Consider the following 25,256-nt stretch of genomic DNA (forward strand, 5'->3'; position numbering starts at 1 on the left):
CAATAAAACCTTCAGCTTTCACAGCCTTTTCAGTATTAAGGCCCATTTCTCAGAAAAAGAAGTTTGAAGGAAGTTGGCAAAAGATCATGCATTTTGTCATGGTCCAAATTTAATCTTCATTCAAAACTAAAAAGCCCCATGACACTGTCAAAGCAAAACTGCCATCCCAAGCTACCTGTAACTGTCAAAACACTTCTATGACTCTACTTAAAATAACTGGTAATGGCCTCTCCAGATTTCGTATCCCCTAAAATAAAGGAATTAAACCCCTGTATTTAGAAGGTCATTGGCATAGGAAACAATGAGTTAACAATAATGAGGTGTCAGTAGCAGTAATGAGGTTATTTTTGATCCCAAGCTAATCCAAACAGTTAGAAGGTAATTCCTCAATGTGCCAAATAAGTTCCATCTCTCTCACCTTTGAGAGACCAAAAAAACAAACAGGAAAATAGGAGTGAGTTTTGCACAAAAACATATCCTTTGAATTAATCTAGGAAATCATTAAAACTGTGATAAATTGGAAATTACATATGTGGAGCCACAGGATGGATTTTAAGCTCCTTCATCACTAAGTTTACTTCCATTTACTGAAATCGCTCTCACTTAGTATGAAACTTCATTTGACACACATATTGTGCCTCAGACAACAAAAAGCAGTATCTTGGCCAAGTTTTCTAACAGATCCATGGATAAGACCACAAAGCTTTAGTCTACGGGGAAAGGCAGTTGACTTGGCAACTCTGCCTGTGGCTCTCTGACCTTTGTTTCAGAAAAGGTCACCAGAGAGTCAGGTTCCTGAATTTCCCAGGGATTCTGCAGCTCTAAAGCTAGGGATCTTTTAGGCTGTAGCATCACTATAGTCTAAAGAAACATGAATTAATAAACCCTTTTTTTTTAAATTCCCACAAAACCTTTTCAGAAGTCCAGGAGCAATCAGGAGTGAGTGATACCAGTCCAGTTCTTGGTTATCAGCAACCATGACACTGCTGAAAGGCACTGTAAGAACACACAAAACCAGCTGCACGTAGGTGAAAGGCTGAAGGCTTCTGTGTCTGGGTGAGGAGCTCTGATTGCCTGTTGTCTGCCCTGAGCACAGTTATGAGAGTTTAGCTCACAGTGCTATCAAGCTGGCTCTTCTTGTTACATTCAATGCAACAAAAACCAAAATAAAAAGACAGCGATTTTTTTCCCACACTTATTTTCTGTGGAAGAATAGAACACTGTGCACCTTATGCTGCAGGAATTGAGTTGTAAGCAATGGCAGATTATAATTGATTTGCTAAAGGAGCAAATAGAAACCCTTGAGTTACACAGCATTTTAAGCAAGAGAATGACAGATTTAACACTGATGCTAGGTTAAATCTTAAATTAGGTATGTGCAAAGACTTTCAGTTTTTCAGAGTGTGGCTCAGACACAGAATGAACAAACTAGTTTTTTTAAGAGGTGACACCTCCACAATTAAAATTATTATTTTAAAGAATCATGGAGTAACTCAGATATGGAATTGTAGATGCTATAAAAAAATTATCCTCTTATTATTAGTTCCAAAGGAGAAGTAGCTGCTGACACTGTTGAACTTTGTGATCATTCTTCTAGATTAAAATACTAGTAATTTTCTAAGAAGTAAATTTTTTTCTATACTTAATATAATTCAATCCTTATATTTGGTTTCTTTTTTTAAAGATGCATCAAATAAATGGTTTAAATAAGACAGAAGAAGCTGTATGAAACTACTCTTGCTGAAATGAAAAGGTTGCTTTTTTGGGAAAAAAAAAGATAATTTAGGGGCCAATGGATTAGATGACCTCAAGAGGTCCCTTCCAACATAAAAAATTCTGTGATTCTCTGATAGATAATTTTATGTATTATATGTTCTATATCTCATAAGTTGAATAAACTATATATTTTATTCTACTTATAAATATTAATATTAAATATATTTTCATTGCACATTATGCAATTTATGCATTGTATTTTACATATTCTATCATGAAAATAAAACTAAATAAAATTTTAAAAAAGCTATTTTGGCCATTTTTCTTTAAATAAAGTTACAAACTAAAGAAGTTCTGGAAAAAGAAAATAGTAAGAGAGAAAAACAGATGTTTCTGTGTTCTTGATGGAGTATTTTAACAGCACAGTCTCCAGTTCAATGTGCACCAGTGACAACAGAGGAGCAGCCACAATGACTATTAGTACTGCAATTCCTTATACAAATAGATCACTCTATGTGTCTACACACACACACACACACAACAAACCACTCCCAACAGAACACTGCTTCATTTCTATTTATCTTTCTGCCTGCAGTCACACCTTTGCACCTATCCTGAAGGTCATGAATTTGCATGTGGTAGGGGGATGGATGTGTATTTCCAGCATCCAAAAATTTTGAAAAAGGGAGACTGCAACTGCTTTCCAGGCAAGTATTAACGCCAGGCTGCATCCACCGCTGCAGGAGAGAAAGTGAGTAGTCACGGCCTTCGCAGGTGGAGCGTGGGAGGTGAAATCCACTGTCAGTGAATGAGGTTGCCAGGCAAGACACACATACACTCCCACACAGCAGCTGCTACTGCTGTTCCTGTCAATAGCCCCACCACGTGAAGGAGAGAGGCTTTTTCAAAGGTGAGCTGATTCAACTGCACAAGGCTTTAAGGACATTTTTACTAATTATTTCCTGAATTAGAGCGATCTTCTTTTAAATAATGGTAGCTACTCAAGTGGACTTTGGCTGGAACAGGACTGGACCCCTAAGAACTGCCACCCGCTCTCTCAAATCAATGACTAAACTTCAATTACCCTGGAACAAACAGACCTTTAAACCCAAGGCTCTCCCTCAAACAAAAATGGACTAAAGCAGGTGTTTTGCTCAGAAAGACTCCAGTATGAACTTCCAACTACTAAAAACAACCCCTAGACACATACAGATGCACTGCCCATCATCCAGCAGTTCTCTGTACTGAAGTGTATTTTTGTAGGAGTCCTAAACACCTCAGAGAAGCTGAGCTTTTGCTCATCATTCTCTTCCTGGAGAGTATCAGGAAACATTAATATATATTTTCACCCATACTAAGGGGGTCTAACACTTGCTATTTGTTGTCACTCAGCCAACAGTCAGAAATACAACATGGTAACTTTGGGGTTTTGGTTGTACTCTTGAAAATTACTATTTGCATTTCAGAAAATGAAAACATTAAAAAGGTTGAGACTGATGTTATAGATCTGACAGCCAAAATGACAACAGGAAAGTGGAAAATGTAGTAACAAATATCAAAATAACTAGTAATACCAAAACAACAATAGTCCCTTCTAGTGTGCTTTTCTTCATTGAACAGTAAATTACTACAGAAGATACACATACAACCTTTAGGCCGGGGTTCTGTATCACACAATAATCAGGATAATCAATCTCCAGCCACTCCCATATGTGCAGAACATCAGGTTCTCTACCAAATTTGTTCAGTAACACTAAAATTAACATCTTAAGGAAGATACGTTATGAACACCACAGGGATTCCTGGAAAAGCCGCACTTCAGAAATATTTAAACTTCTTAAATTTTATAACGTTAATGCTGATGAACCATTATAAATACTGATGAATGACTCAGGAAAAGGATTATACGTGTTGTTCAGCACAGCTGATGATGTAGATAAGCCTGCCGTTCCAAGAATGTTAAGGGGACCATCTTATCTTCTGTTTCCCCAGAAGATTTCACTCCATTGTTCCTATGACACAGTTTATTTTCTTTTTATTAAGTGCTTTGCAGAAGAACTCTCAGCAATTCACTCCCTGCTGCTGCTGCTGACCCCAAGGCCCCCAGTGTAGCCCCTAAGTTTGCTGATTTCTAAGGTACATACACAAGAGATGACAGAAGCCACAGACAAACCACTGAACCATACTGAGGCAGCCAGCCACAGGTAAGCAGAACAGGTTTAGCTGATTATTACAGGCTGAATGAAGCTGGTGGCTGGAAGAAGCTGACATTTCAGGATTGGTTTGCTCAGATACATGAAAAACCTATAAGACATGACAGAGATGAGTGCCTTTAATACTGGTTTGACTTTGCAAATACATTCCTCATGGCAATACCCAACTATTTGCATTTACACCATTTAACCTTTTATAAATACCACAACATAGAGTTTTGATGCTTTAAACACACTTCACACAATCTGCAGTGCCTGAGTCTATCTTATAGTGGGGAAATGTGTTGGAGATGTCCCAGCTCAGCAGCTGGGCAGAAGAGGTAGATGTAGAGATAGATGACCTCCTACAGATCAGAGGGACAAGATAGACCTGAACTTCACTGGGATGCAGAAAGGTCTCTTGCTAATCTGATGTGCACATCAAACGAACAATAGTAATTTAATAACAAGCATCTGTAGGCCACAGATTGTCTATGAAGGTGCTTCTAGGCTTTTTTCTTTTGCATCTAAACTAGATTTCAACATGATGGGATATATAGGAACTTGGATTAAAAGATATTTTATTTTTTAATCTTTTTATCTTTCATGTGTTATCTTTTATTTGTTTCACAAATATTATAAATTGCATACTATTCACAGTTTAATTTATATTGTACTCCAAGTACTTCCTTTTTCCTTTCAAAACCTATGTATATTGTTAGCCTTATTAGCTCAAGATTAAATATCAAATCTTCATCATATTTATCTTTCATGCTTCTTTTTTTCATACTCTGTGATAAGCCAGTTCTAACAGTGTAAATCTGTATATAACCAATAGTATTGTTCCAGAGGTACTTATACAACTGAATTAGAATCAAAACTGAAGTCTCTATTTATACCAAGGTTTTATATATTTTTAATGTTCATGGTCTAATTCATAAATCAGCCTTAGAGTGTTGTTTTCCTTTCTTTTCCTTTATGAAGATACAAGAATGGCACATTTGATGGGGGATTAAAAGAGAACTCCAAGATAAATTATTCACGAGAGCAAACAATATTCTTTTCTAAAGAAAATGATAGCTTTTAGCAACACAGTGCAGTATATGCAGAGACTTTGTAAATACAGGGAAGCAAGAAAATAAAAATGAAATAAATTACTGGTTTTGAAACAAAAAATATTATTTCTGATACCTAAAAGATTGGCCTATATTTATTCAAGGAAAACATTAATTCAGATATGTAGGGTGAAATGATGACCCTGTCAGCACTCACTAACTCAAACCACTCGCTAACTTGAGGAAAACCAGGATTCCATCCCATCTGTATGAAATATTAATAGTTTCTCCAATCCATTTTAGATATTAAAATAAAGTATGTTTTGTTACTTTTCTTTATGTTTTGTTACTTTACTTTGCTCCTCCTCCCTTTTTAAGGAAAAAAAAAAGGAAGGTAATATGGCTATTAGGACTAGACAATTATTTGTAGGTCCTTTACAACTGCTCTAGTCTAGTCTAGTCTAGTCTAGTCTAGTCTAGTCTATTCCTTGGCTTGATTCACCCTAAAACCTTTTTTGGCTTTATATTTCCAAAGTAAGACCTTTATTCGACAGAGGAAATCCTTCTGCCACAGATGTATGGGAAGATCATTTATTGAGAAGGACAGATTTCAGAAAAGGGGTCTTGTCTTAAAAAGATCTCAAAATATTGTAAAATAAAAAGATGCCACTCCACTTGCTATGAAGAATATAAAAGCTGGAGTAAATGACTGTGCTAGGCTCTGTGCTGCTGTGCCTGATCAGCTCTGCATCTCTAATCTAGGCAGTCATAAATTGCAAAATAATAATTTTGCCTGACAAAACTGCATATTAATATAAGTAATGTACTGTATCTAGGGATCTTTGCCAGCTAGTGTCACTTTGCAGGAAGATAAAAACTGAGATATCCTGACTCTTCATGTTCCTAGTTGAGGGAGAGGTTGAAATAGCAGAATAAAATTCGCACTGCCATTGCACCTGGCATTCTGCATGGGAAAAGCATAAATCACCTCAGATTCTTTCAATAGCTAGGTAAAATATTTCAAAGACTCATATTCAAAATTCATGGGTTTGCCCCCTCTATATTAGGATAGTAAGGGTATTTACAGAAGATACTTGTCAATAGCTGAACAGGTTCTTAGAGGAGAAGGCCAAGCACGGTGACTATGTCGAGGTAAAGGTCTTTATTTACTGCCTGAGTAAACAGATCTAACAGATCTAAGAGTGCTCTTTTTGCCTTCCCCTCACCCACACAGTGCAAAGGAGCTTGGAGATAGACAAAACCAACTAGGCACAGCATTGGGAGAAGGGGGTAGCAAATGTCACCTGGTAGCTTATATATTGTTGTGGAAGAACCGAGGAATTCTGTTTCTAAGGGGCTTTTTCTTTGATTTACTTGGCCTGTAATGACCACAACTGGGGTTACTCTACGTAGGAACCACTGTTTATATAAGGGCACAGTCTATTTAAATGCTTGGAACACTAAATTTTTATCTTTCAGAATACACATTGGTTATCTGCCCACAGTGCTATTCAATTATATCCTACAAAGTGTTCTCTCTGTAAAAAAACCTTATTAAGTATCAATTCATGTGATTTTACCACAAATATTGCACAATTAAGTGCTTTCTTTAAAGCATCATTCCCCAGAATCAGGAGATTCTGTATTTTAAACAAACAAACAAAAAAAGCTTCTAGCCCAGTGGTTTGCACAGTAAACCTTGAATTCATTAACAAAAAGAATCTCAAATATCCCCAGCTTTTCAGGAAAAAAATCTTATTTTCTCTGCATCTGGATTTTTCAGTACCTCTGCTGCACCAGCTGTCAGGGCTTTTCTATGCAACAAGAATATTGATCTTGGGGAATCATTTTTAAGTCTTTCCAGGAAAAAGTTTAGCGCTGACTCTCTGCTTTCTACCTCTAGGAGATGGAAAAATAAAACAAACTCCAACCTGGATTTACTGGGAAAATAAAAGGAAGTCATGTCAGAACCTCCTCAGCAATAAGCAAAAAATGACTTTGACTGATCACTAAATGGGGGATTTTAACTGCCAGTAGTACTTGAAGAAGAGTGATGCATTTTACTTATGATGTAGACACAGCAAGTCTTGACAAGCTCTGATCATAACAGTGATGCTATCATACACATGGGTGAAGAAAGAAACACAGCAGCAGACAACAAGGAAAAATGTCACCTACTAAGAAAAATAATGCAGCCAGAAGAATACACAGATTAAAACACCAGACTTCCACACCTGACCCATCTGCACATTCTGAAAGTGACTGGAGCTTCAGGCATGGTGGGACACATGAGTCAAAGAAGCTGTGGCATGAAGATGACCATGAAACACCTTATTTGGTTTTGATTTCTGGCAGTGTTTGGGTATACTTGCAATTTTCCTCTGTCGCAGATTGATTAGAAAGCACTGGCAAAAACTAGAGTGGGAGCATGGACATTTAACTAGCTGCAATAATCTTACTAACATGCTCCGCTGCTCACCTCTGGGTTTGGAACAGCATCGTGGTAAAGTTGTCCTGAAACTCTACCAAAGCAGAACTGTGTGTTCAATTACTAAGCTGGAAGCAGTACCTTGCTTTGTTTAGTTGTACTGGGACCTCACTAGAGAACACTGCCAGTCTCTCCTAAAGAATCCTCTGCATCCCAGGTTGAAAGGAAGGTGAAAACAGAACCAGGAAGCTTAAACAAAAATGCTAAGATTCTAAAATGGGAAAACTAACACTGATCAATGAGTAAGACTTTGTTATTCCTTTTGACTACTGCTTCCACAGGTTTGATACACAGCAAGAGAGTTCAAGGTGGCACAGTAACACTACACTCACATACTTGGAAGATTTGCTTAGTCAAACCATCCTCACTAAAAGTTCCTTGCAAATTTCTGCCTGTAATTAAGTAAAAACCACAAAACTTCTCTTGGAATCCATATCAAAATGCAGTAGTGTATAAACCAGGTTGTTTAGCATAAACACAATGTGAGCCTGTATCCTATGATCATCAATAGACAGAGCAATGTAAATGTTTAGCAGAATGCTAAGAATTGGGCCTTATGAAGCCCAAGCCTACCATATCCACTGAGGAGCTGTCCCAAAACCTCTACAGAACTGAATTAAACCACAAAACCAACATTAATAAAAGTAGTCACAAAGACTAGTATTTGTGAGATCAGAACAATTTCCCCTTGGAATCAGCAAAGCCCTTAAATGTATACTGAATTATAAACAAGTGAGTAGTCCCATCCCTATGTGACAAGCTGTTTAAATACAGCTTAAATGGGAATGCTTAAGTGCTCTGCTACATGGGGATGCCATTACTCACATACTTAATGATAAGCACATGCTTATTACTTAACTTTTTATGTTGCAAGGTCTAAGAAGAAGCATGCAACAAATTAATGTACAATTATGAGAGCCCACACCCCCAGAGCTTACTGCATAAAAAGAATACAGAGAAGAGAGAAAAAAGCAGTAGAGTGACAGCTATGAAATTAAATGTAATTTGAATGTGCCTGCATATTTTACAGTTTTAATGATGACAGATTTCACCCCAGTTTGAAAGAGGAAAAGCTGAGTCCACTTCTCTAGCAGAATCTTCTCTTTATTTTTTCTTGCATGTTTTGACACTTGATCTGTACAAGATAACCATAAAGGGCTTTTCATGAATCCATTTTGTTAATCAGCTATATGCTGTTTTTTAAATTCTGTAGATTAAACAGCAGATTTGGTAAGAAAAAGCCATCTTGCCACGTACATCTGAATGTATTCCAATATTATTTAAGTAGATCTAGCAAATCACACTACCAAGATTTTTACATAATATTCCAATTTATTTTCACATCAGTAAGTGTTTCTGCAATTTTAATCCATATTTTCTGCATTGCCTCAGCAAAGATAGACTGCATGAAATCACAGCAATGAGCAACAATATTTGTGTTTTTCTAGACTCATCTATGAATCATCTAGGTGCAACTTTCATTGATATAGAAATTTTACAGTCATACACATTGAAAGTCCATTTTCAACACAGGAAAATGGAAAGTAAGAATTTCTTACTAGGAAAGTAAGAATTAACATTTTTAAGTCTTCTTCTGTGGAAAAAAAACATGTATGCAAATAAAAGATGCACCAGAGTATTTTCTTCTAAGTAGGTTACAATGCTGTCATTCTACAGAGATTTTGATACCCTATCTCTACAGCTTCTGATGTGTACTTTGGGATCCCTGCACAACTTTAGAAATACACTCTTCTATAAAAGGGAATAAAACATGCCAGCCTTGGCACAGATTGTCTACAGCAGCAAAGTTAGTAAGTAAAATGAAAAAAAGAATCATAAAGTTATATTAAATCCAATCCACTACACTTCATGAGCTGCTACATTTTAACTGGGTAACTTCTGCAAGATGGCTATTACTACACCTCTTGCTTACGAAGAGCTCCTCAAAATTTCAAGAGGAATTTTTTTCAAGAGGCCTAAGTTACAATTTTAAGTCTTTTTTGGGATGTTTTGATCTGGAAGTTGGCGACCCTGTACTCATTAAAAATGTATATAGATTAAAATCTTTAACTGTTAATGTTTAAACTACAGGAATCAATGTATTTTCAGTATATCTGAAAGTATTGTTAGACTGAGAGCAAAGTGGCCAGCCCCAAGGCCTGATATTCCAGTCATTCCTTGCTCAGTGTTTCACTTGATGCCAATTCCAATACCACTTTCAAAACTTATTCTTTAATGCTGTCCAAGCCCTCTTACTGATAGGAGAGCACAAATGCATGTCATCTAGTCAATTTTTTTGCACATACAATATTTTGTAAAGTCCAAAATTTGCACATCTCTTATTTCCTTCTTCTCTTTAGAGAAGAATTGAATTGAATTGAATTGAATTGAATTGAATTGAAAATGATGAAGTTCTTTAATAGAACTGCCCTTTCAGATTACCTTTATTTATTATAGAAACTGCAAGGCTTTCTTCTCTAGCATTTTCAGGCACTACATCTTATATCTTTGCTTGCCATTGGGTTTCCTGCCTTTTATAAGGTCACTTTACAGTTACTGAATCTCCTTTTTCTCTTCTTACTAAATTTATTACTTCTTGTTGCTCCTTTTACCATAGACTAAGCCTTTTAGGTTTGCCAAAATTCTCCTTGGGATCAGAAGAAATAACTTGACTGTTTTGTGAAGAAAGCACTACAAGACAGGAGTAAAGATGGATTACAGCCATGTTTTAGACATGTAGGGCATCCAGTAGCCTCATAAAACTTTCCACAGAAAAGAAATGTCTCATAGTTTCTTCTTCTTTTCTGTATGCCCATTATGTAAAAGGATGATGTGAAGTACTCAACTGAGCTCTTACAATAAGAGCTTATATTCGTCACTTAACTAAGAATACATTTTCTCAAATTAAGCTGACATTCTACAGAAACTCTATTGCATTTATCATCCTAAACTTTCAACTTATCATGCTGACACTGCACAAGTCTTGAGATTATTTTTTTTTTCCTCTGAGTTGTAAAAAATACAGACCTGGAAATTTACTGTAAGTGTAGTAGTTTCACTGTCTCTTTATCCTTTTGGGTTTTCCTTACAGAAGGAGATTCTTCTGGGCTTGATTCTTGTTTCTCTTGAGTAGTTTCTCTGTTCTGTGCATTTTTTCAATCAGGTCTTCAATTTCATACTACCTTTGCCCTTTTGGAAGGTTTGGCAAGATCCTCTGGTATAAAACATGTGTTGTTCTGTTGATTTCATCTGGCTGCTTGTACATGCCAAGGAGAACTAGTTCATTTTACTTCATACAGGAAACTGCGCCAGTGATTTTTCTGCAATTTCCAATGCCAATTATATTGTCTGTGCTACTGACTTTGGATCCTGGACAGATCCTTGCAGTCTGCTTGCTTTTGCTTAACACTGCCTTTAGGCATGTGAGGTCTGTGAGCTGCTATTAACCATGGCATTCTTGTTAAAATATTACTTTCCTCAGCCCACATTTAACTGCTGCACAATTAAAACAAATCCTTATGTTCTGTATTTTATAGTGGTGTTGTCAGACCATCAGAAATTAAACATAAATTCTTCTAAAATAAGTTTTATATTTGATAGAAAAATGTGCTTCTGTTTTTTGCACAGTTGACTTGAAAAATATATTGACTTGAAAAATATATGTGGTCCTTGTTTACTACCACCTGTAATGGGTTTGGGGTTTTTTCCCTTCAATAAAAAACGGTTTCTCTGGAGGCTGTGAATTCGTGGTCTTCTTCCAAGTCTTTTGTGCAGAAAGCCAACTCATTTGATACGAGCACACAAAGAGGATTTCAGGTGAATGTCAGTCGGGTTACAAGCACCACACAATTGCAGAACACTCACACTTCCATTTAGCATGGCGTACAGGCTGCTGCGAAGCTCAGAGAGCCCAACAAATGAGGCCTTAAGCACAAGAGTCTGCCCACTGGAAGTCCTAATTTCATGGCCACACTGAATGAAAGCAGCAGCCCAACTGTGGGCCCAGCTACAGCTGTGGTCAGGCTGCCACAATTTAGTGCAGCCCAGAGTAGGCAATGAAGTATCCAGGTGTACATGAGGCTGCCCTCGACCTTCCCTGCCATGTGAGATGAGGGGTCTGATGGTTTCCACACGGGGCCCACTCTTCTTTCCCACTGTGGACCAGGCAAGTGTTTTGCGGGGTGCTCACTTCCAACCTTCTCAAGCCGTGCCCGATGGGCAAAATCGGGGCCACCGTATCAGCGGTCAAGGGTGCCCTCCACTCTGGGTTGCCCGCGCTCTCCTCTGCTCCCCCGTGATGCTCCACCACTGCTATTTCCCCGCAGATTCCCAGCCGCCGCCGTGAGACACCTCTCCCTCTCCCTCTCTCTCCATTTTCACACTCCACCCACTTTTTGCTTTCTTTCTCCATCTCTGCCACCGTCTCTCTCCCTTTCTGGACTTGTCTTTATTTGGCACTCCCGGAAGCTGCTGGGCATTGCTCTCCCTGCCTGCCCGGGCAGCTGATGTGACTGACTGACACCGGCTCCCGCTGAGGAGGAGGAGGAGAAGGAGGAGGAAGAGGAGGAGGAAGGAGAGCAGCGGCGAGGCGAGGGAGGGGGGGAGCGAGTGACCGGCCGCGGATTTTCATTGCAGAGAGGAGGGGGAAAAAAAAAAAAGCTACGCGGGTCATCAAAGCAGGTAACTCAAGAGCAGGCGGCGGCGGGAGGGGCGGGATGCCGGGAGCGGCCCGACCCCCCTGGCCCCGGGCAGGCGCGGCCGGGGCCGCGGGTGCGCTCCCGCCGGTGGCGGCGGCCCGAGCAGCCGCAGCGGACATCTTGGGGAAGGGGGAAAGTGATGAGGGCACGACTCCGGGCTCGGCCGGGGGCGGCAGGGCGGCAGAGTTATTCCTTGGGCGGGCAGAGCTATCTGGGTCAGGGGCCCGCGCTGCCCCTCGACTTCCCTCCTGTCACCTGCGCCGCGCTGCGCACGGAAAACCTCCCCCTCCCTGCCTCCCTCCCTTCCCCCGGGTGATAAGTGGGAAGGAAGTAATCTGGGCTGGGAGAGGGGAGACCCGAGCGAAATACCACGGCATGCGAGGGATCCTCTTTGGGGCCGAAGCAGGATCTCCTCGGCCGAGCCCCCCGTCAGCGCCGGGAGCGCTTTCGGCTGTGCCCCCGCCCCGGGTCCCGGCAGCCGACCGGGTGATTAAAAATGCCCTCGGCTGTTTTGTGCAGACCTGGCTGTCAAGAGGTGCCGGTCTTGAACTCTCTTTATCAGCGTAAGATGATCTAATTCTGAGGCAGGCGGCTGTAGTGCCGGTGGGAAGCGGGGCACCGAGCCCTTGGATCCCCCCGCCCTTGGAGCCGGAGGTGTGCGTGTGGTGGAGGTGGCAGAAGAGCCTGCAGGTTTAGCCCAGAAGAAAGGGTTAAATAGCATCTTAGGGTGAGCGACCTGAAGGCATAATGTATATACCTTTACATAAACATATATAAAGAATACATCAAATACAAGGTAGCTTTCAGAGGGGGTAAGAGGAAGGCAGAAATGAACACCCTTGAAGCCGAGGTAACTTGACATCAGGAGCACTTCCCCAGAGACGCAGCCAGCGCAAAGCCGAGGAGAACTTGTTGTGACCTCACCTGAAAATGTGCAATCTGTCCCTTGCTTTGGGGACTGCTGTAGATTTGTATCTTGGCATTAAAGCATCAACAGTGAGGATTTTTATCAAGTGGAATTCAGATTTTGTAATGTGTAGGGGCAGTCTTAAAAACAAAGACCATCTGGGGAAGAAAGCTTTCTTTATATACCTTACCTAAATGTGTTTGTTTCTGAGTGATGGAAAATGTTAGGAAAAAAACCCTGCACAGAGGCCAGTCCATTAGGAAATAGTTGGAAGGGATCCTTTTAGCACGGGGTCTGAGTTGGATAAACCTGCAGATTTGTTTTGAAGCTAGGCAAAAGTGGCAGTGGTTTATGGACTACCATGTTTCATTGTTTTGTGAAATTGTAATCAGAAAATTTGTCCTACTTCAGAAATGTAACCTCAAGAATTATTTAGAATAGTAGAGTGGTAACTCAATACAGTACTTTCAAATATGCCCTTTTAAGACATTACTGTGAGTCAGATATCCTAATTTTTATGCAAATTTTATCCTAACATTTCCTTTTAATTACTTACTATGCAAATGATAATAAACTTTTTTTCTGGTTTTATGCATTTTCAGCAGCATGATTTCATAACACTGGCTCTATTTTGAGCAAGTTTGCACAAGAACAAAGGCAATCCACCTTCTCTAACAAAGCCAGGCACATACAACAATATGGTCTTTTTGGTCTTGGGCTTAACAAAAATGCAAGTCTTCTGAATACTCCTATGATTCCTTTGTGTCTTCTCCCTTGAATGCTGCTCAGATGTGGAAGGTGGACAGGCACAACTCCAAACTTAATGAATAAAATATGTTTTCTCAATTAAATAAAAATGAGGAGGATGTGCATTATTTACTATTATGGTAGAACCGACCTCTGACATGTTTTCATTATTCTTTGTCAGCTGTGGCTCCAACTTAAGTGGAGAAAAATGCTTCTTAGTATAGCATAAGGAGCAAGGGTACTAAGATTAAATTAAATTTCCTCCCATCATTAGACTTTCTGATCCAACTGTATAATTTTTATTAACCATGCAAAATACATTGGGAACCCTAAGTTTAAAATAAAAAAAAGTAATTAAAATTCACCCAGGTCCAAAATTCTCAGTAATCTGAACTAGCGGGTACTGGAAAAATAGAGTGAATATGGAGGGCTGGAAACAGACAGCTTGTATTCAGCTCTCAGGCTCCAGGTTGGTTTGCAACATCACCTGGACAAAGTCTGCTAATCTATGCTTTAATCTGTGGCCTGTCAGTGGCAATAAAGTTGCAGTTGGTTTGAGCTCTAGGAATAGAAATGATGAACTGCCAAATACGTTAAAGAATATTCTTAGTGGTTCTGCACGAGTTCTAACATCACGTGCAACAGCAGCAAACTCAATAGCTGCAGTTGCTGCTAGAACATCTGACTACATGAAAGAGAACATTCTTTGCTTACCATGCTTATTGGGGCAAAACCAAAGAAATATCTATGATAAATAAGGCATACATTTTTGCAGTTATTTTTCTATGTTATTATGGACTGGTTAAAGGATTTTACTTGATGAAGTACCCCTGCTATATATAAATAATCCCTTTTTCTAAATCTTCAAGTGCATCTTTTGCAGTAGTGGAGATAACTGGGGACTTACCATTTCCATGTGGTACAAAGTCCACTCCAGTTGCTTACATAATACAAAATACTTCAAACTCTGAAGACTCGGCTCTTCCTCAGAATGTCTCTGCTAAGAGCTATACCAGAATAGCAACACCTTTACTAAGCACTGTATGCTGAAGTGACAAAAGCATGCATGAGCACAGCTGCATCTATGGCAACGATTATGCTGATTCAGATACTTGATCAAGAGTAGGGAGTTTGGGGCTTCTTAAACCTCTGTGACTTCTGTCACCATTTAGCAAGGCTTTATGGCATGGACACCACTAGTCTATACACATACTGCCTACTGCTGTCTTAATTGCACCTGTGCACTTAAGATATTCTGACTGTCAATTTCAGGGACTTTTTGTTACATAAAAGGTCCCGTTGAGGCTACTTTCCTGAGTATATGCTAATGGGAATTGCTTTGTCTGACCCACAGTTTTTCAAACAGCAGCAAGCCAAAGAGGTTGCATTGTTCCAAATGCCAGTAGTAGTATGCTTGGAATTAAAGCCTTAATGCTTTTGTAGCTATATTAAAAAAAAAAAAAATAGGGAAATGCTCAATTACATAATTAAATAGTGGCACATATTTTACAGTAAGATCTGCTCAGATCCTAAGCTTTAAGCTATGTTTTGTATTAGTTTAAATATTTAATTAATTGCTCTTTGGAAGGAATGCCAAGAATCATTTATATTTCTGTGTGTAATCTGTCATCATCTAGAAACAGCAGACCAATTCACCTAACAGCTCTGGGTCCTCTAAAGCATCAACCATCCTCAAAAAGGCTTTTACAAGCCTCTAGAGTAGGTCCAGTTTGATTTCTCTGTGTTTTGCAAGACGTCACACTGAAATAGAAGAGGGATAAATAGTTAAATGTCTGAGATCTTGTATGTGAGCAAGTTGTATGGGTATCATTAAAGCTTAGGATCTCTTAAGTAGTAATCAGGTTATATCAGGAAATAGAAAGGTCTTTTTTAGTAGCAGATGGCCCATTTCATCCTGAAGCAGAGGCACAAATTGCAATGCTAGCAGTATTGCAAAGTCAGTAGGATGAATTTTAGAATGAGAGATGCATGAAGACCTTAAGTTTTTGTGACCAGTAAAGATCCCAACTGAGATACAGAGCAGAGGGAGGACTCGTCTAGCAGAAAGTTTGCTTAAGGCCTCCTGGCTGGTGCTATGCTGGAGGAAGAGTCACCAGCTACAGGCTGAGTGGAGCAGCCATGATGAGCCTGAGACCATCAGACACAGATTGCAGCAGGATGTTCTGGTGAGAACAGGAACACTTGCAAACCAGGCTGAAATCAAGCCCAACTATTCAGGCTTCAGGATAATATGGATATGCATGAGAAGTAGGGTGTGGAAGCCTTGTGAAAGGCCACCAGTGCAGCAAACAAAACTGTTACAAACGCTGGTACTGAATAACTCTTGTCTTGTCTTGTCTTCAAAAGTAATTTTACAGGTTCAGTTTTTAGAGCTTGCAATACTTTTCACTTAGTTTTAACTTCCTTCTTTGTTTTTTTCCTTCCACATCCTGGAAGTACTGAAACATTTGTACTTTGTGGCATTTACCCTTTCAGAGAGTTCAAATTCAATTTGTTTGGAACCATAGCATAAAGGATCTTACTGTTCAGTTATTATGAACTGAACTGAAGCACTTGAATAAAATCAATGCCTACATGCAGTATTTTCCCGGTTCAGCAAGGCAGTCTGCTTACATACAGTAATTGGACTTGTGACAGGTAATTAAATGGCTTTTAAGGCCTTTAGGATGCTTGATTACATCAAGAGCCCCTCACTAATATATAGTAAATGAGGTGGCTAAGAACACTGCATTTCTGTTGATTGGAGAGATACTAAAACTCATACACTTCATTGGAGGGAGAGAAAAAAATAAAACCCAAGACAAAAGACTATGAGCATTGGTGACATGAAAAGGGAGCATAAAAGGAATAGCAGAATTTACTTAGAAACTGGGTTGCCTTGGTTATTTTAAGTCAATCATGCTTACACAGACTGTCAAGTCTTGACTGCTTCAGTATATCATTAAATAATGAACTCGCTCTTTGTGATCACAAAATTCATGACAGTCAAAATTATTCAGCAAGGGATAGAAGCTCTTCACAGAACTTCCAGATAATTAAAAAGTGAACTGATACTCCAGGAGATACTAAGCACATACATGAGCACATGACATATTTTAGAAAATTCATATTAAGTTATCAGAGGCCTAACTGCAGTCCATGTTATTATTACACTGATTTGTAGACATACAGCTTGATGTGTGCAGTTGCTCACTTATATTATAGGACTAAACTGGGATGTGATAAGAAAATTAAAATGCATCAACAGTCTTAGGGGTATTTGTCAAAATAGAGATTGTTTTATGAAGCAAGTTTTACAATTTTTCTGAACAGTGGGATGAAAAAAGGTCTCTATTCTTTTTCAACATGTTTTTGTGGACAGCAGCCTGATCACTAGGAGAGGGGGAGAAGCAGAGAAGAAGCCAAAATGCAAACAGAAAAGCATGCTTTGTGGTACCAACAGCATAAAGCCAGACAAAGGAAAACACTTGGGTTAAATGGAAGAGGTTCAACATGAACCTACTTTTACCTCTTCTATGCAATTTTTTTTTACTTATAAAAAGTAGCCCTTTAAAAACACAGAGGTTATGCCAAAGAAAGAAGTCCACACACAGGATAATTGATGTAGCACATTCTCATGCACAGCCATAAGGAACTCATTCATAGCATATCAGTGGATTTAACACATTGAGCTACAGAAATATTTTATGATTAGTGTACTAGAATCAGCCAAGACTTCACATCAGCTTAATAGTCAAAATGGCACATCCATCCACAAAAAGCAGGAGTCATACAGACATTTTTGTCTTTTGGCTATTTCAGGTATAACTGTCCATCTTAACAAAAAAAACCCAGTTCAAATTCTAATACTGTTTGATACACAAAACTATCTATTTTAACTAGGTTTAAAAATAAAATAATTCTCTATCCTTAAGGATGAATTGCTCCCAGATGAGCTTGTAGTAGATCTAGGGGCAAAATAATAAAAAAAACTGATTTGAAACTCAAATCATTCTTCTCACACAGGGCCTTACTGAGAGGTCTTCTGGTTTAATCCAAATTGACATCAGTTTGAGAAGACTCTGTTTGCATTCCTTCCCTACAGCTAATGGAAAACATAATACAAACCATACAAGGCAATGTTCCTATTGGTCTACCAACACATACTTTCTTCTCACCACTGTTCCCTTTGCATTGTCCACCCAGAATCTTTTATGATAGCAACCCAAAGAGTTTCAGGTGCTCCTCCTTACCACTCAGCCAGTACTGAGCTGCTTCTGAGATCTGTGTGGGAATGAGCAACTCCCAACACCCCAGCCCAGTGGATTTTTATTGTCTGAACAAGAATGGGGTGCAACAGGAGTTTGGGTCTCATGCCAAAGGTGGCAAAGAGACTGCCTGCTCAACATAGCTTGCATTTATAGATGTTTGAATGATGATACAGGAAAAAGAGCCATTTTAGACCTAGGCTGTCTGTGGTTTTGTCAGAAATGAAGTGCTGTAAGATGCTATTGTAATTTGAGGGGATGTTCAGGAATGCATTTCTCCTCCCTTAATATGTGTTGACATAAATTGTACAGAGGAACTCTCAGAGGACACAGTGCTTTGGATCTATAAAATGTTCATGACTGGCTCTCTGATAGTACCAGCTGGCAATCTGGGGGGTTGTGTATTTTATTTCATATCTTGGTAGCAGTTTATTAAAAGATTAAGAGAGAAAGCACATGTGCAAGATACTGTACTTCCAAGACCAGTGTGATTTTCCAAGCAGTGAAGCAATGGTAAATACAATTAAAATACCACACTACTGCCTATATACTCTTCTAGGCATCTTCCCATTTTTGGCATAGAGAGGAAATCCAGATCTGACATGTAGGATCTCAGATGATGAACATGAGTGAGACCTGGCATCAATTATCAGATGCTAGATTAATTTGGAAGGACTGGTACTAGGTGGGAGCAGGGGAGAAAAGCAAATAATAAGTCGTTTCTTTTCCTTTCAAATTAATAGAGTACTAGGAAGTAAAACAAACTGTGAAACTTTGTACTTTATTTCTTGCTGATGTTTGTGAGAATCATTTCATACCTTACAAGGTAGCACCATTCCTTTTTGCAAAACTCCCATCTTTACATGCTTGATATGTCATCATAGGGGGTTTTTCCCCTCTTACGTTACTGTACTGCTTTTCCATGTGCATTCATTACAACTTTTATCTTCTTCAGGATGGAGCAATATTGTCCTCTGTTGTAAGTCACATACAATAGTAACAGGAATAGTACATGTGTGTTTTGACTTAAAGTTTGCTGTTTGGGATCAGTTTATCAGGAAATTCTAGTCTACTTCTAGTCAAGTTTTTTTTTCCCCCCTTGATAATAGATAAATGGTGCTTTGAGACAGCTGGGGAGGACAGCAGTGATCTCTAAGGCCTGTATATAAAACAAAAATCTGCTTTTTGGGTTTCAGCATGCTTTGTTCTACCTGGTTTTTCCTTTACTTCTTTTGTGGAAGAAACGACAGATGGTAGTATTACCACATGCCATTAGCACACCCAAAAAAGATACCACTGACAGTAAACAGGGCAGAGCTGTGGATCGTCTGTCTTGATTTTGTGCCCAAGAGACAGTTACCGATGTTGGTGTTTAAATGATTTGTCAGTAGATTTGTGTTAATACCTTTCCCGACTCTTAGGTGACCTTATTTTCAGTGAAGGACAGTGTACTTCTCCACCAAGAGAGCAACTGGATAAGGATTACATGGGAGTTGAAGCATTGTTATTTTTAATTCCTTATGGGTGGTCAGTATCAACTCTGGGAAAAGATATATGATTAACCCTGATAATCACTTCAAGATCAAATCTTTAATTAAAATCCTAACAGGTGAGATAGGGAGTCTGTCTTGATGTAAAAACATGCTTTATGAGAGTGGAAGCATGCCATAGACATATTTACATCCTCTTTATTTTTCTTTAATGTGCAGAGATTTAATTTGACACTGTAAGTAGACCAATCTTATTATTTATTTATAATATAAGCTCTGATGCTGTATCATGGCAGATAGTATCTTCACAGAGTCAAGCTGTGTCGCTTGTGTTCTGATTCCTTTGGAGCTGTGGCTTTGTGGTATCTGTTTGACCATGCAGAGTGCAGTGTGGAAAAAGTAATCAGACAAACAGCTGCAAATAGGCCAAGAAATTGCTGAAGTGTGTCATAGTATGAGCCAAATATGTAAATCCCAATAAATGAGCAAAGATGTTAGTGTTTAGATTGAGAATGGATGAAGAGAGTTTTCATGCTATTGTTCAGTGGATGTTTAGAACAGTAACATTAATTCCTGTGTTGTTTGTAAGGTAGATAACAGTGTGTCATTTAATGGTAAAGTGAGGTGTAAATGTAAGATAATGTAAGATTAGTATATATACAACTGATTTGCACTTTTATGTACAGTAATCACAAAAGTCTTCTTGTACTTTATTCATACATGACAGGCGTAATTGTCTGTATTCTTATGTGCATTATGTACATTTTATATATATTATATATATATATGGAAATACCATGTATTCATGAATATATAAATGTTCAGATAAAAAAGTAGACATAGGGTAAACATGATGATTATTTAGTGTAATGTTCTACATAAAAAGAATAGAAACCTGACATCCCTAATATTAGGGTAAAAATGGTTTCTACTTGTGTTTAAAGACTCTAACAATATATTATTCTGCGATTGCTGGTGATGCCTGCTTTTGGAAGAGCAACATTGTAGTTTCCATCTAATGAGAACAAAATAAAGCCGTGAAAACTATAGTGAATAAAAGAATATGTTGTAGCAGGAAAGTGTTGCATAAAAAGATCCTTCAGGTATTTGAGCTGGGTTATTCCCCTGAACATATGACACTGCAATGTATATTGTTAGTGTCTTACAGAAAGCCATTCATTGGGTAGAACTTTACAAGTCTGATCATTTGTGAAACTCCTGGTGTGTGCAGTCAAATTACTGAGTTTGTAATCCAACAGTTGGCTTCTTTCACAGGCGAAATCAGGCTGAAGAGGCCAAAAAGTAAGGTCTTCCATAGAAGTTTGTGCATAATTTTTGTGACATTTGATAACATCATCAAGGAAAATTTTGAGGCGAATTAGAAAAAACCCAACCTACCAGACTGTATCTAAACATAAAGACAAATAGGTACTATACTAAAAGTATATTTTAAAATACTGATGAAATCAGTTGAATGTCTGCTGATTTCTGTATTAATATGCTATGTTACACCAGTCAGACTTTAGACTGGTTCAAAACGAAACTTTTAAAATAGACATCATTTTAGGCTTTTATGTAGTAGGGTAAAATGTGAAAAGAATGTATGTATAATATTTTTCAGGATTAACAGTGCTTTGTTTTATGAAAAGGTTTAATATTCTCATAAAAATTTGAATATTTCAGAAACTCCCTTGACACATTCATCTCGTTCCTGCCAAGATATTTGTAACCTTACAAAAAAATTGTGTGTTTTTTTAAAGCTATTAGATTTTTCAAACAGAATAGTGTGCATTTTGCAGGATAAAGAAAGTACATTACCAGTGGGTCAAGGGAGGTGATCCCACCCCTCTGCTCAGCCCTGGTGAGGTTGCATCTGGACTGCTGTGTCCAGTTCTGCGTTCCTCAGGACAAGGGAGACATGAAGCTCCTGGAGCAGGTCCAGTGGAGGGACACAATGCTGATCAAGCAACAAGAGCATCTCTTTCATGAGGAAAGGCTGAGGGAGCTGGGCCTGTTCAGCCTCAAAAAGAGGTGACTGAGAGGGGACCTCATCAGGGTCTACTGAAGGGAAGGGTTCCAAGAGGACAGACCCAGGCTCTCCTCAGTGGTGCCCAGCAATAGCACAAGAGGCAATGGGCAGCAACTGAGGCCCAGGAAGTTCCACCTGAGTATGAGGAAGAACTTCTTTACTGTGCAGGTGACCAAGTACTGGAACTGGTTGCCCAGAGAGGTTGTGGAGTTTCCTTCACAAAGGATATTCAGGAACCGTCTGCAATCCTGTGCCATGTGCTCTGGTATGATCCTGCTTGAGCAGGAAGGTTGGATCAGATGACGCCCTCTGGGCTCCCTTCCAACCTGGCCCATTCTGTGGTAAGACAAGACAGCCCATCTGAATTTTTACACTGTTCATATACATGCTGTCTAATGTCATCCTCTTTGGGGGGTTTGATTTTTTATTTAATATAAATAGGAAAACCCCATGAATTCCAGACAAAACTTTCACATGAGAATGGTTCTCCCAAGGGTTTTGTGCTGTAAAATCTTCTACTTCACCTTTAGGTCAAACATAAACCTCATTACGTTTATAGAGTAAAGTCTGAAGGTCCCACCCAGTCTGAAAGGCAGCGTGACTCAGCGCAAGAGCTTTGCACGTGTTTCCACAGTCCTAGTAGCTAATTTCCTTTCATGCTTAAATTTTTAGAAGAAAAATATTATTATATTTTATTAATGAGAATTATTAGTACTAGTTTGTAAATGAAAGCATTTCTTTCCATGCTACTTTACTTTTTAATTATGACATTTAGGCGTTCTGCACTGGCTGTGGAGGCATTGAAGCAGCAATGTTTGGTTTGGTTGCTGAGTGTTGCATAGTGGTGCAGTTCATTGGAATCTGCTATTAGGCTTTAATATCTCTGCAATGCTAGCACTTCTGGCAGGCTGTTCTTTAGGAACTAATACACTTACACATTTGTTCCATTTGTCTGCCTACCCGCTCTACTCTCCAAGCTATGCAGGAATCAATGTCTTGTGGCAGAACACCACACAGTGATGGCTCCAGAGAGCCTCTGGCTCCCTGCTTGCCCCAGCTGGGGATGTGCATTCCCCTGTTGCTCCTGCTTTTGCACATTGTGGTGCTGGGCAGGGGATGCAGCCTAGTGTGGGGGCTGGGATGGAACTGTGGCCACAGGGATCATGTTAATCAAGAGCCATCATCACCACATACACCCCTTGCTGAATGTCACCAGAATCAAACACTCACAACCTTAAGTGGGGAACATGTACATTAAACTCACTTTAAATCAGGGGATTTAAACATAGCTTTGCCTTTGCTTATATAACTCTTTCTCACTCTGAATGGTATATAGCACTTTTTTTCCCTGAGAGATTGGCCAATATTCAAAAATGTCAATGCCTACACTGCCTCACATGTAGGAGAGCAGATAATCACATTGTGAGGAAAGAAGGCAATGTGTGAGTTGTTAAAAATGTAACCCAATTTCTGTTTAATCTTAAATCAAAAGCACTGCAGCAGTACTGCACAAGCAGGCCTCTAGATTTATTTATTTTTTTTCTCCTATCGAAATGTTAATTAGCATTTGATTTTAAAAGCTTGGGAAACACTGGTTCATATTGGATACTTCTGTAGGAAAAAAAGTGATGGTAAATCATATAAGAAAAATAAACAGAAGACCTTGAATTTTTGTGTAGTCTTCAGTCAAGTGGCTGACTCTTAGTACAAAGCATAAAAGACCGAGGCAAATTCCAGAATGAACCTTTTCAAAAATCAGAGAGTATTGATTGCATCTGTATTTTAGTCTCTGTAAATGCAGATTCGAGTCATTGTAGGCATAAGATTTTACCAATTACTTCTATAACTATTCCAGTCATCTTAGGATCTGGTTGGGAGCATATATACACATTTTGTCATAAGTTGTTTGCTTGCAGACTGTCAGAAGCTATGCTAGCAGTGGTTGGAACCTGTTACTTAGAAGGAAGAACCAGAGCTGAGTACTGATCTGATTCCCTGCCGACAAAGAAGCAAGTTACCTTTTGTCAGCTGCTTCACTGCAGCTGTTATGTGCCAGAAAGACAATGCTTAAAAAATGAGAGTTTTACCATAAAAGAAAAAGCCACAAGATGAACAGAACTGCAGCATGAAGCAAGAACTTTACTGAGAGGAGTCTAACACTGTTTCTATCCGTAATGATTTTTTCAGAATGGCAGAGACTCATGGCTTGATGGAGAGATTGGAGAATGCAGTGACTCGACTTGAATCATTATTTTCAGATTCACAGAGATCTGGTGGAATGGAGTGTGATGGCATCAATGGAGTCAATGGAAGTAAGTATGTTATTTTGAAGTACTATCTGTTATTAAAAAATTGCAAGTAACGTATGTTTGTTTTCTGAGAGGAAATGAGATCCCACCTTCTACAAATTCTGTATCAAAATAAAGTAATATTTTAAAAAAATTATTTAGAAATGTCACGTGACAAGCTTGGTAGCATTCACAGTTCTAAACTAATATGGCCTAAAAAATTCACGATTTTACTGTTTCTTAAATACACTCAATGTCTCAAACTTTATTACTCTTTCCATTTTAGCAATTATGTTTACAACTTACATTGTTGTAAATAATTCCCCAGGTGAAAATGTCTGCTTGAGGCCAATTAGCAGAAGAAATGAGACATCCCCTAAATGTAGAGCATGTATAATCCTATAGAAGTTACCAATATAAACACTGTTGATTTGCCAGCTCTCTCTGAATTTCACAGTGCAGACACACTTAATCAGTTTATCATCCTTAATCAAATATGAGTTTATTAGGAAGCATTTTTTCATTAAGGACTGCTATACATCCATGGCCTTAGATTGTTATCTCTTGAGCTCTCTTTTCTCAGGTGGCTCTCCAAAGCACTACATTTTGGTATATTTGGAGAATATACCAATAAAACCCTATTCTTTGTCTGTTCACATCATACCATTGAATCATTTTTTTTCACACTTTAAATTTTGTGGTACCTAAAAGTTACAGGCTAAATAACTTTACATATGTGGTACTTCTAAATCTGGTGGAATAGAAGTGCTCTTTCTTTCTCCAAAACCTGTTTTGTCTTCCAGAAGCCAAACATACACCTCTTTATTAGATTAATGTTCTTTGCTTTCTGTATTCCTTGCCCTTTCTTGCATTCTCTAGAGAAAAGCACATCCCAGCATGGACTCAGCTGCTGTACAGAAGCTTCAGGACACATGGAAAATTGTAGGCAGCTTCCTTTACTGACACAGCAGCAAGTGAAGTGTGTGAGCTGCTGTACTGTCCCCTATGCCAGTCAACACATGCCTGAACTGTACACCATGGGCCTGCAAAGTGGCAGCTGCTGCGGAGCAGCTGACCGAGAGCAGTGTGTTTCTGTGGCAGGAAGAGAGTGTCTTCCAGCAGCCTTCCATGGCAGATGAGTTAGTCAGTCACAGAAAACTTCAGTAAAAAAGTGGTTGCAGTCCAGAGAAAACCTAGGCAGCTAGTAAACTGTAGCAAAGTCAGGGAGAAGTACGATCCATGTACAAACTGACAGATAAATCAATTACCACTCAGGATTGTGCCATTCTCAAAGAATTCAGTCATGTAATGAGTCCATTTATTTGAACCTGTATTTATCCAAAGCACAGTATTGCAGAACCAGGGCTGCTTTCAGAGCA

General features: G+C 38.9%; 1 protein-coding gene across 1 annotated transcript in view; it reads left to right on the forward strand.

Annotated features, from left to right (window-relative positions):
• Nucleotides 1–11,830: 11,830 nt before the first annotated feature.
• The window catches only part of CAP2 (cyclase associated actin cytoskeleton regulatory protein 2), a 68,816-nt gene continuing 55,390 nt past the window's right edge, over nt 11,831–25,256 (forward strand). The window contains exons 1-2 of the mRNA XM_015619116.3: nt 11,831–12,131; nt 23,777–23,901. Coding sequence (XP_015474602.1) covers nt 23,778–23,901 — 124 coding nt within the window. The 5' untranslated portion in view covers nt 11,831–12,131; nt 23,777. The remainder of the gene's footprint in view (nt 12,132–23,776; nt 23,902–25,256) is intronic.

Source organism: Parus major, chromosome 2, assembly GCF_001522545.3.
Source record: "Parus major isolate Abel chromosome 2, Parus_major1.1, whole genome shotgun sequence".
In the NCBI taxonomy this organism is placed as follows: Eukaryota; Metazoa; Chordata; class Aves; order Passeriformes; family Paridae; genus Parus; species Parus major.